The sequence below is a fragment of the Sphaeramia orbicularis genome, chromosome 18, assembly GCF_902148855.1.
Source record: "Sphaeramia orbicularis chromosome 18, fSphaOr1.1, whole genome shotgun sequence".
NCBI lineage: Eukaryota > Metazoa > Chordata > Actinopteri > Kurtiformes > Apogonidae > Sphaeramia > Sphaeramia orbicularis.
Window position 1 is genome coordinate 32,240,979 of NC_043974.1, and position 12,720 is coordinate 32,253,698.

Consider the following 12,720-nt stretch of genomic DNA (forward strand, 5'->3'; position numbering starts at 1 on the left):
TTATTAACAGCATCTGAAAGCCTTTGTCATTTTGAAGTGACAGTAAATCAGGTTTGTTCAGTCTGAAAGATACCTGTAATAACTTTGGTTATAGATTCCTGTTAAGTCACATGGCCTGAGAGTGAGTGTAGCTTTCAATTCAAACCAAATTTTCAAATCAATTCAATTTTATTAATAGAGTCCAACATCACAACAAAGTCGTCTTACCAGGCTTTACAGAAATGGTTACATTGATTTAAAAAAAAAAAAAAAAAAAAAAACACTATGAAAATTAACAAACAGTCAAGTAATCAATTATATAACTAGAAAAGCACTAGGAGAGCGCAGACCTCCGCCCAGGCAGATCAGTCACCCCCACCCCCACCCTGATCACCACCAAGATTTAATCATTTGTTTCTTGTGCCAGTATCAACATTTCCTGAAAATTTCATCCAAATCCGTCCATAACTTTTTGAGATATCTTGCACACGAACAGACAGACAGACAGAAAAAACCAACACTGGCAAAAACATAACCTCCTTGGTGGAGGTAATAAGTCTGCTCATAAGCAATAAATGTAATTCATTTAAATAAGAAGCAGAATTGTCTCTATTTGCCAAGTGTGTAAACACATACAAGGAATTATTTGCCGGCAGATGTTATCTCTGTGGTCAATTATAAATACAAGATATAATTTTAAAAATGTAAGTAAAAATAAGAGAAAAAAACAAGAAACTATGTACATAATCTATGTACTGTATATTCTGTCCCCTACAGAGGACAAAAATGCATTGCTGGATTAAACAGAGTACACTAACAGAACAGTTTCTGAGATAAACACAGAAAAAAAAATAGTGTTAATGGTTGCATAAACCCATAAAAGACTTTATTATTATTTCTTATGAACTCCAGTAGATGTTACACACCCAAGTGTGCTGAATGGCTGGATTCAGCTGATGGGTTTTTGTTATGTTTTTGTGTTTTTGGAAACTTTCCAACAGTGTAAGTGCACACACAGGTCAATGATAGATAGATAGATAGATAGATAGATAGATAGATAGATAGATAGATAGATAGATAGATAGATAGATAGATAGATAGATAGATAGATAGATAGATAGATAGATAGATAGATAGATAGATAGATAGATAGATAGATAGATAGATATTTTATTCATCCCATAGGGTAATTTACAGGTTCCAGCAGTATCCACAAACTTAAAACACAAACAGTGGTAAAAACACAATAGTAAAAAACACTTTAACTTTCCACAAGGAGTCAGCGCAAAGGAGATAAATAATAAATAATAAAGAAAATATCAAACTACATGGAAAAAAGGGAAAAACAGGGAAAGGTCAGGCTATTTTTAAGCCTGCTCGGCGGAACCGGAAGAGGAAAACACATGGATTAGTGTGTTTACAACAGAAGTGGTCGTGGGTACAGCCGGCATCCCCCTGCCTCCTTCCTAAAAAAGACCTGCACGGTTCGCATTTGCGCATTTTCTGCAAGTTGCGAGACAATAACAGCGATATAGGCCTGCATTTGTCCTTATTTGTGCTGTAGACGGGGGTTGTTACTGCGGACAAACTGTGTGATATCTGTCGCAGCGTCGAGCCTCCCACCATCTGTGGAAGTGGGACAAGGGAACAGATGGCGCGTCCGAGCCGGGTGTGGAGGCTGCTGACGCTGACAGTTCGGACAGTGTTGGAGCTGAGCATCAACCATTAACACTGACAGCTTCATTTGGATTTTGCGGAGTATCTTTGGCACAAATCGGCCATGTCTGAGTGACTCGGTTTAAGGGGTGGTGGGCACGAAGCATCTCAGTTTAACCAAATTGATGCGCGACGACTCTCCCACGGACACAGGCATCAACTTAATCCCCTTTGACGCGTCTGTATCTGGGTGAACAATGGTGGACAACCGCTACGCCACCGCTCTGGTTATCGCCTGCGTCCTGAGCGTTCTGGCCACCGTGTATCTGTCTGTGGCCGTGGGGACGCAGCACTGGTACCAGTACAGCAGCCCCACCGTGCGCGGAGAGGCCAACGTGTCCGACCTGCGCTCCCTGTACGAGGAGTTCATGGACGGAGAGTTTGACGAGAAAACCTACAGCGACACCTTGTTCCGCCTCAACGGCACCGTGGGCCTGTGGTGGCGCTGCGTTCTGGTTCCATCCGGCACCCACTGGTACAAGGAGCCGGGTACGTCCACGCAACACAACCCACCAACAGTTCTACTAAGGATAACCTGTTGTGTCATGAGTAGGGGTGGGAAATCGACGGCCTGCGGGCCAAAAGTGGCCCACTAATGGGTCCAATCTGGTCCAAGGGGTTGGATTTGGGAATTACAAAAATGACCCAAAACAGTCAAGGATGTCGCTAGTGGCTTTTCCATTGGACATCTGTGCAAAACTCTACCGATATTTACTAAATGTTGAAAAAACAGAAGTGCGTGAGGTTGGTTTTTCCATTAAATCACAAGTGCGATGATTTGTTTGTTTATTATCGCAGGATGACACGAGAAGTCATTCCATAAACATGGTGACAAACGTAAATATCATGCTGATTTACAGATATATTTATTATTATTATATGACTGAAAAGTTTTGAGCCTAACATGGAAAGGATTAAGATATGAAGACCAAATTTGGTCCATGAAATCTTTCACATATCTTAATCCTATCCACTAAATTTCTTGGTCATAGCAATCTTTTTCCCTGTTTTACAGGTCCCTGAACTTTCTGTATCAAGTGTTTCCTGAAAAATGGACAAACTTGAGTATCGGGCTGTCATCAAGTACGCCTACGACCTTTGCCTTCTTTGGGGTTGCTGACATGGGTTTCCATTGTTTTGATTGCTCCTTGGTCTCAGGCTGATAGTGATGGACCCAAGTCTCATCCATAGTCACAAATCAGCCCGATAATCAAGTTTGTCCATTTTTCAGGAAACACTTGATACAGAAAGTTCAGGGACCTGTAAAATAAGGAAAAAGATTGCTATGCCCAAGAAATTTAGTGGATAGGATTAAGCTATGTGAAAGATTTCATGGACCAAATTTGGTCTTCATATCTTGATCCTTTCCATGTTAGGCTCAAAACTTTTCAGTCGCCCCTCATATATTACCCCTCTATCCTGTAGTAAATTTAAAAAATTATTCACTTTACTGGTGTGTCCACACATATGCACCATGTTTCTTTCAAAACTGATCTTCACTTGTAACATCTGTTAACATTTGGATTTTTTTATTCACTTGACTCTAGTTGCTGAAAAAGTTCTTTCCATTGCAGTTTTGCTGATATACCAATTGCACTACACCCGAAAAACCACCTCCTGCCAGCGCTAAAACATTTCATCAAAAAATGAGAGTTTTGGCGAAATTGTCATTTTTCCATTAGGTCAAGTTTTATGCCCAAGTTATATATGCACAATTTGAGGATCAATGGAAAAACGACTACCGAGTCTTGATAAGTTTTGATAGTAAAGTTTTGTTACATTTCCCTAAAATCTGCATCTCTACATGTGTGACAGCCAAATACACATCATTCTACTTAATAAACACCTGAACCATACCTAATTCAACATGGATAAGTATAAAAACCACTGCTGTGGTCATTGCTTGTCCTCTTACATATGGGGATGGGATTCGAGAACTGGTTCTTGTAGAGAACTACTGGTTGAATTCACACCAGATTGGGTTTACGGCTTGCCAGTGACCCAGAATAGATGTCATTACATTTTGGTAAAGGTAGGTCAAAGTTCAAATTTTTTATGAGTTAAAAAAAAAAATCTTCATTTACTTATAATGGTCTAAATTTCACATGTCAATGATAACATCAATTTTGTTTCAATTTACTTTAAACTTGGCACATATACAGTATAGAGGCAATTGATATGCTGACATCAGCACATGCATAGAGATGATGACGTGAGCTGGATCATATGCCAAAATAAACTGCAATACCTGCGAGGGGTGGCGTTTGTTATGCCTAGCACTACTTGTTTGGTCTGAAATGTATTCAAACTTTTTATACAAAAGAATATTTGCTGTATATTCTGGTTGTGTGTATTTTAATACAGAGAGTGAGCACAGTATAAGTGTGGTCATGGTCTTGCTGACACACAAACCTTATGGTGGCTGAAGACTTAAAAAAAAATCAAGGGCCTTAAATCAGTGTCTTGACCTTAGATCCATATTTCTACTATTACTTGTTTTGAAGTTACTCAAAGTGGAGTAGGTGTCAGTTCTATTGTTAAACTGAGTATGATCAGGTTTGGTACAGCAAAGGAATGAACAATCTGCTTTGTTTTTTTCCTTAATTTCCCTTTTGGTCATCAAGAACTAACCATCAGCACAGGCTTAGAGCTGAGAGGAAAACACACCCTCAGTTCTGGTTCGCCTTCTGGATACCGATAGATACTATAGATACTGATAGATTTTCAGAGTAATATGTTCATTCATTTCTGAGGAAGTAACAAAAATGTCCAAAAGAGCTCCTTTTTCGAGCACCGAGATGTGATTTAGACTTTTGGCCGCAATGTGCTCAGATCTTATTGCAATAATAGAAGTACAGTATAATCCAATGTATACACAATAACACACATATCACTCTTTATCCATTCAATTCATTAATAAAATCACATTTCACTTAGTCTACATATAAGGTTTAGAATAAGTCAGTAGCAGACTCACAATACAATATTATCCACTACTGTCGGCCAGTAGCCTCCAACTTTATCTGCCCATATAAGTCAGTTTGATCAAACTCTGGTGAAAATTGGAAATAGCACTGCTGTTGCCAGAAAAGGTTCTTTTATTGTCACTTAATTTATGAAAAATGTTGTGACTTCTTACTGTCATTTGGTCTTCCATAGTAAAAAAGACGGCAACAGACTCATGGCCCAGAATAAAACTGTAAGGTTAGTTAAAAGATGTCCACGCCACAGCAGCTTTACTGAAATGCATAAGCTTCACCACAGTTTACTTGTTTATATAAAGACAGATAGACATGCTGTATTTAAAAGTGCAAAGGTGTTATATTACAATCAATAATGACAGGCATGAGACGTGATTGAGCAATACTTGATATGACGCAACACAAATGTCTACAGTTCATTCTGTTAAAGGAAATAATAGCCATCAAAAGGCAAAAATTCAATATTTTTTCAGAATTTGTTGTGTCAGTTTCACAGAATTTGACAACTGCAATGAAAGGTCAACAGGAATAAAACCTAAACGAGTCAGTCCACAACACAGAACTTAAAACAACCGCAGTCTAGTTGGGAGTGGTCATATTTCAATTCGTTTTTTTTTTATTTTAGAAGCCAATATTAGTTATTGTGGTGGAAATCTGAATTGGAGACTTAATGATGCTTGTCGTTAGTCTTTTGGTTATGGTTTTAGTGGAAGGGCCAGGCTCAGATGCAGAGAATTGTGTAACTGACCCAAAGAGATCATAGAGGCCACTGTGTCAAACACAATGAGTTGGAGACACTTAAAAAATGATTATTTCAGTCCCTCTCTGTTGTTAGAGTATCATTTGTAGTCTATATTATCAGTCCATATTTGCACCAGGTTCTGCCAAAAACAACGTCCTACTGGCGTCAGCTTAATGGCACTGGTAGGATGTTTTATAAACTCCTCCAAACGTATTGATCTTCAGCCATATTTGCACAGGACTACTATTTTCTGAAAATCTACGTGAATCAGCCGTCTGTAATTTGTTAAGTGAAAATTCCATCACAAATTACCGATTTATTTCAGCAAACAGAGGTCCTGTGATGATATTAGTCCCGTGCGAATCAGCATTTCTGTAATGAAATGTGATATACATCTTTCCTTTTTTTTTTTTTTTTACTTCCTCCACACATTTGTTCAGACTATTTCCTGGTTGAGAATGATAGAGGTTGAACTAGTAATGATAAATCAAAGTTTTAACGGTGTTTTAAGTGGAAATACAGGAGGCTCATGTCTCAATATAGCATATGCACTGAAATAGCCAGCTTAAATATTTCAGTACAGTAAGAACATTGCTCTGTCTGGTAAAACCTGTCCCTGATGTCATTAAATCTGTCTAAAATACAGACTTGTAAATGCCTTGCATGAAACACAATGAGGGGTAATTTCCAAATCACAAGAGATCCACAGGTTATACTAATCCCATCCAAATAGGGTTTTATTCTAACTGAGATAGAGTCTTAGCTGATTGTCTCCGCAAAAGAGTGAAACTTCCATGGCCACGTGCTACAATTCCAATAACTCGTGAGTCTGGTGAGTCATATTGGCAGAGGTATCCACTTTGACTGTCCCATCCCAAATAATAGATAAATGATGACAGTATCTGCACACACACATTGTCTGGCTCTTAGTAGTAAGGCCAAGTTATATGATTATTTCAACATAATGTAGTTAAAAATGAGTAATCTGTAATGAGGAACAGTCATTCTTGCTTTTCATTTTTACTTAAATTTTTACTGAAAAACAAAATGATGTGATTTTTGCTGGCTTCTGTGCCAAACAAGCACCAGCAGAAAACGATTTGTCATTGATTTGTCATTTTAAACTCTGTGGAACCAAAGTGTTTCATTTTCACCTTACCTGCATCACACAAAAAGCTCTTGTGATTTGAGTGTCACACTTTTGTGCTTTCACTAACATATCAGCTAAATATTTAACCCTAGTCCACAGTTGTTTTTTTCACTATAATGTTCCTTGAGGCTAAAGATACTTTTTTCACTGAAATTTTGACATTAAAACAATTTGAAAGACTTGGTAAATTCTTCAAATTCTCTTTAAATCTTAGCATCCAACAGGAACAGAATGCGCATTTTCACTATAATGAATCAATTTTCTTTCACTTTCAAAAAATGGATTGCCTGAAAGCTAGTTTTGTTTTTGTTTTTTGTTTTTTTGTTTTTTTTTTTATCACTTATCCATATTCTGACTCCATAATTTTATAGGGCCAGGGACTGCCATTGCTGTAAATTTCAAACCTCTTTTTTATTTAAAAAAAAAAAGTTGGAAAGTAAGGAAATATCTACATTAACATTTAGAACAATAAATCAATATCATCTTTAGCCTCATCAAAGCCACCCTGGCATATTATGTGTTTTTATATGTGGTTCATTTGCAGGTGGCTGGTTGGATTTTTGTGTTCTGTAATTAAATGTAACCCAGTGTGGTGTTTTATCCTCCTGAGACCCATTAGGTAAAAACTTTGGCTTTTTTTACATTAAATAATTGCCTTGATTGGAAACACCATGATGCAACTGTTTTTTTAGACACATTTTTTATGGAATGTCCTTTGCAGAGGAAAGTGTTTTTGTTTAGTTTTTAAATAAAGCTGTGAAACTCTCGCCCCCACAGAGGACAAAAAAAATGCATTGTTGGGTCTCAGGAGGATATATTGACGGGAAAACTTGGACGAGGTGTGTGAGCTGTAAGCACCGGCCACTTAAGAAACTGACCTCTTTCAGGTGCCAAGATGGTGCTGGAGTGTCGAAGCTTCAGTCTACCTCAGCAGTTCACTCCAAAGTACAAAGAACCCGGCAACCACAACAGTGGCGAGGACCTGCTGCGTACCTGTAAGTAACAGCAACACGATCATTTTAAACAATGTACGTAGACCCATTGCAAGTATTACATAACTGACATCTGAAATACGAGGGAGAGTCAATATGAGCGCTGAAAACTGGATCTACCAATTTGATCCAGAGAGAAAAATTCAATGAAAAGAGTGGCATCCAAACGGAGCAGATGGACCTGTGGAATTTAAGGCAGAGAAGTCTGTTAAATAAATAAATAAAATACAATTTTTATTACATTTGTCTGAGAGCTTTCTGACTCTCCCTTGTACTCATGGTTGATTTACATAACTGTGATAACTAGAATTTTTCCATTACTTCATTGACCATGTTTCAACTGGTGCTCTTTCAATAGATATCATGTATTGAAATCATCTATTGTTTTTCCGCTGTCAATTCAAGTCCCTTCAGAAAAACACAATGATACGATCGCATAATCAAGTAAATAGCGCACATTCTGCGGGGGTCCGCATTTTTAAAAAAAGGGGCACATATTCACCCGCAATAATAGCATATTTCAAAATACACAAAATATGTGGGCCTCACATGATTTCATAATCCCCGCATTTTTCTGCATAAAGTTTAAAAAATATTGCATTATAACTTGACAAAGGTTGTGATGTAAAATGCGACACTCAACATCGTTGGCTCGCATGTGCACAGGAGGTAAACTAACCACGAAATCCTGTAAGATTATGAAAAATGCAACTCATTTGCCAATAAAAATATCTGCAAAAGACAGAGCAAACCAGTTCCCTGATGTCTTACACAAAAGCGGGGGCATACTATTTTGCATCCTGTATGTTAGAACACAAGATAATCGACACTGGAGCCACTTTTACACCAATGGTTTCTGCTGCAGCAATAATAATGTTATATAAACATAAAGGTTATAATAGCCTTGAAAGAGATGGCCCTTTTCTCCTCAATTTTGTGATTTAGGAAGCAATTATTTTATTTGTGACACTTGTGATTCAGGAATGTTAAAACAATGTTTGAGCCATGCTTAAAAAATAAAGAACTAAAACATAACCAGCACTTTCTGTGATGTAGTGTATGCTTACTTACGTCTTGTATGTTTGATTATCATAGGATGTAAACATTTTTCATTTAGTAGTAGCCTAGTTAGAACAGGGTGTGGGAGAAGAATACATTTTTTTCACTAAAACTGATTTTTTTTCCAGTTCCCACATATTTTTGCAACTTCGCGCATTTTTTGCAAATTCCCACAATGTCACCACATAAAATCACATAAAAACCCTGCATATTCTATCGCATAATCTTCATGAACACAATTCTGCAAATTTGTGTTACTGGATTCACTTAACGCAGACTGATAAGTGAAAACCTTGTGTATTTTGGTTCTAAATGATATCTCAGTTCTGACATTTCGCACAATTTAATTTGAAGGATTTCTCTATGCCTTTGTCTACAAATGACAACGTAAACTTAGACTGTTGTTTTCCAGTCAGTGTAAAAAGCCTGATATCAGGTAGCATTGAAAGCATTTTATCCACCAACTTTGTGAAAACCTACCACTTATTTATTTTTATTTTATTTATTTAACCTTTATTTAACCAGTTAGGTCAACTGCCATTAAATAAGGCATAGTATGATCATTATTTGGTTTGAGATTGTGGACTGTTTGATGAGACACTGGGTGGTATAAACCTTGCTGATGTGTATGTGCTTATTTTGTGTGTTTTATGTGTGTTTTCGTTTTTGTATAGACCTGTGGAGGTGCCAGTTTCTGTTGCCGCTGGTGTCTTTGGGTCTGGTTGTCTTAGCAGGTCTGACTGGGTTCTGTGCCTGTCTCTGTCGAAGCCTCACCCCCACCCTAGGTATAGGAGTTCTTCATCTGCTGGCTGGTAAGACCTGTTTGACTGCACCACAAAAATTTATATTTCATTTAGTGCATATGGTTGTTAATTAAGCAGGTGACAAAAGACCCTATGGCTTATTTTTCTGCATTTGTCAGCTGAGATTGCTTTTCTGTCACTGTGGTTTGGGGAGAAATCTCCAAACTGGTGTCAGGTTTGAACTTTGAACAAACCCAATTTTGTTTTATATTTTACTGATCTCTTCATTCATTAGCATAGCATGCATTAAAATTTTGAGTAAAAGGAAATAGCCTACTTATCTTCAAGTTCCTGCACATATGCAGGTAAATTCTCTTCACTATGTTACCACTGACAGGCCTTTTGTCATCACACAGTAACGGCATAAAAACAAACAGGCAGCAGGTCACACCTTAACTGACATCTTTTAATGATGCAGGAGGAAGGTGTGTATTATTAGATGCCATTCTAATAATAATCCTTGGTTTAGCTGCAGCGATTTAGGGCTCAGACCATTTAATGTTTTGTTTTTTGCTCAAAACACACAAAGTATAATGTTAGTTGTTGCAGAGACTAAATGAAATGCTGATCCCACCACACTGACTGCATAAAAAGTAGATATTGACTTTTTGTAATGCTCTTACTATGTATTTAGTCTAGTGGTTTACCACCATTGTTCTCAGTTACCCATTCTATCCATGAGATATTAGAAAATAGAAGTTGGAAAATGTCGGTTATATATATTTTTTAATTCAACTAGCAATTCAGAAACCTAAAAATATGTAATTTACTATCAGATATGCTCAAAAAAGCCATCAGATTGTCACATTTGAGAAGTTGCCTTTTGTTTTTTGCTGTTTTTACTTTGTGCTAATTTGTGATAATTGTTGTGGACATCTGTGAATTCCATGCAAATTTGTTGTATTCATACTGAATAAAGTAGAATATTCCCTTAAACCATTATATATTATATATATTCCAGTTGGCGACTTAAAACAACAGTCTGATTTTAATACATTTTCTGGAACTTTGAGGTGGAAATGCAATCCACACAGTTTAACTTGCATTCTTTTACTCAGGTAAATTAATTCATAGTAATATAAGTTCCTGGGAATGTTGGGAATGAAAGTTTTGAGAGCGTTTCTGGCTCAAATTGACTGAGACTGATGTCAGTAAACAGAATTCAAAGTGAATCTGCATGTCATAATTGGGAAGAAATGGCAATAAATTGTAGTTAAACAGACTTTTTGTATCGGTATGAATGCACTACAAGAAACAAAAAAGTGAGGTGTTTCTAAATCAGTTTCTAAATCACATGCGGTCTCTAGGTAATACTATACTGTGTGAATAGGGCTATATTAATGCACCTCTAGAGTGGACAAGCGCAGTGTACCATTCAGTCAGATCAAACAGATGACTGATTAAAGTTAAAGCCCTATCTTTTCGTCTAAATCCGGCAGCTGTAAACCAGTCATCAAAGCACTATCAGAGTGTTTTTCTTGTCTTGTTCCCTGCAGGTCTCTGCACTTTAGCCACAGTCTGCTGTTACCTGGCAGGGATGGACCTGCTCCATCGAGTTTCAATGTTACCAGACAAGGTGGACGGCTCTCTGGGCTGGTCGCTCTACTTAGCCCTCATCTCCTCGCCGCTCCACATGATGGCTGCCGCTCTGTTGGTATGGGCAGCTCGTAGCCACAGCCAGAACTACTACCGCATGACCGCCTACCGGGTGGCGTAGCCCGAGATTCACCTCTGGGTCTCTACCGTGTTAATAATACCACACTCTGACACCAAGATGCATTTTATGAGACGAGAATGATCTCAGAGTAATGGGATGTGGGTTAATCTGTACGTTTTGCTGTCTAGTGGATTAAACTGCATGTTGGCCCAAGTAATGACCCTATCTGCTGCATTAAAAGATTGGATTTTTATCTCTTTTAGGGCTACAGAAATGGTATGAAAAATATCAGCTGGAATTATGTGTAAAGTACTGTATGTGTTTTGTCAAGAGTAAGATCAGACCTCCTGAGAAGCATTAGCAATGTCCCAAGTTCACCAATTCACTTCTAGTTTAGCACATTTATACCTAAGGTTTTCCCAAGTTTTGCCAAATACTTTATTGAGTAAAAATGTACTCCTGAAATATAGCATTAAATTGTAAAACACAGGTATTATCCTCATAAAATATTCCAAGACATCTCTATGCTAACAAATTAGCTTACCTCAGAGCAGTGTTTCCCGGCCTTTTTCACTTGTAAGAAAAACTGAGCTGCTCAGCCTGCCACACAAAAAATTGTGATTTACTCAGGTCTTTACAAGAAAAAAATAATATAAATTATACATTTACCCCATTTTGTATTTGCTGTGATTTAATTGTTATGCTAGCTGCTACCACCTAGCTAGTACCGCTAGCATGGTAATCACTACTAACAGCTAAGTTAGCACCTTACTTTGAGGAGCTGCATCTTCATGAAGTAGTACTAAAATACACACAGAAATATTTACCTTTGTCCATTAAACTTTGGTAAAACTATTTAAGAGCGTATGTAGTCAGTTGGCTGAATATCTATACTAGGGGTGTCAAATTCATTTTAGTTCAGTGGCCACATACAGCCCAATATGACCTCAAGTAAAATAATGACATATGAACGTTTAATTGTTATGCTAGCTGCTACCACCTAGCTAGTACCGCTAGCATGCTAATCAGTACTAACAGCTAAGTTAGCACCTTACTTTGAGGAGCTGTATCTTCTTGAAGTTGTACGAAAATACACACATAAATATTTACCGTTGTCTATTAAACTTTGGTAAAACTATTTAAGTGTGTATGTAGTCAGTTGGCTGAATATCTATACCAGGGGTGTCAAATTAATTTTAGTTCAGTGGCCACATACAGCCCAATATGACCTCAAGTAAAATAATGACATCGGCTAAAATTTACTTAGGGGGTCAAATGAGTGGCCATTTTTGTCAAAAAAAAAACAACCAAAAATTGTAAGAAATGCATAGAACTGTGTTGAAATAATGCTAATACATTTGTGCACAGACTACTGATATTATTTGACAGTGGAAGCTATATTTTCAGAAATATTGGATTTGGAATAGCACGTGTATGTGAAAACTTTTGCTGGTGGACGGACGTGACATTACACATGATAATCTGGTCAGTACCAGTACTTTATTAGTAATAAACTTATATACTTGCTATTGGTAATTCTCCTCTTATTCATAAATGTTAGTATTGTGGATCTAAAACAATAACAGCTGAACAAAAACACAAAATGTGGCAGTGGACGGATGTGACATGGTTGTTACAGAT

The 12,720-nt window shown here is 37.4% G+C and overlaps 1 protein-coding gene across 1 annotated transcript; it reads left to right on the forward strand.

Moving 5' to 3' along the window:
• The first annotated feature begins 1,379 nt into the window (after nt 1-1,379).
• LOC115438268 (claudin domain-containing protein 1-like) lies at nt 1,380-11,727 on the forward strand. The gene is made up of 4 exons (XM_030161741.1): nt 1,380-2,184; nt 7,456-7,563; nt 9,294-9,431; nt 10,919-11,727. The coding sequence occupies exons 1-4, from the start codon at nt 1,893-1,895 to the stop codon at nt 11,137-11,139; spliced, it is 759 nt and encodes a 252-aa protein (XP_030017601.1). The 5' UTR covers nt 1,380-1,892; the 3' UTR covers nt 11,140-11,727.
• Nucleotides 11,728-12,720: the final 993 nt, after the last annotated feature.

Excerpts from the sequence above, each read along its gene's own strand:
- LOC115438268 (XM_030161741.1), top strand. The coding sequence starts at position 1,893 with ATGGTGGACAACCGCTACGCCACCGCTCTGGTTATCGCCTGCGTCCTG. Across the intron at positions 7,564-9,293 it reads CGAGGACCTGCTGCGTACCT|ACCTGTGGAGGTGCCAGTTT; the intron begins GTAAGTAACAGC and ends GTTTTTGTATAG. Across the intron at positions 9,432-10,918 it reads AGTTCTTCATCTGCTGGCTG|GTCTCTGCACTTTAGCCACA; the intron begins GTAAGACCTGTT and ends TGTTCCCTGCAG.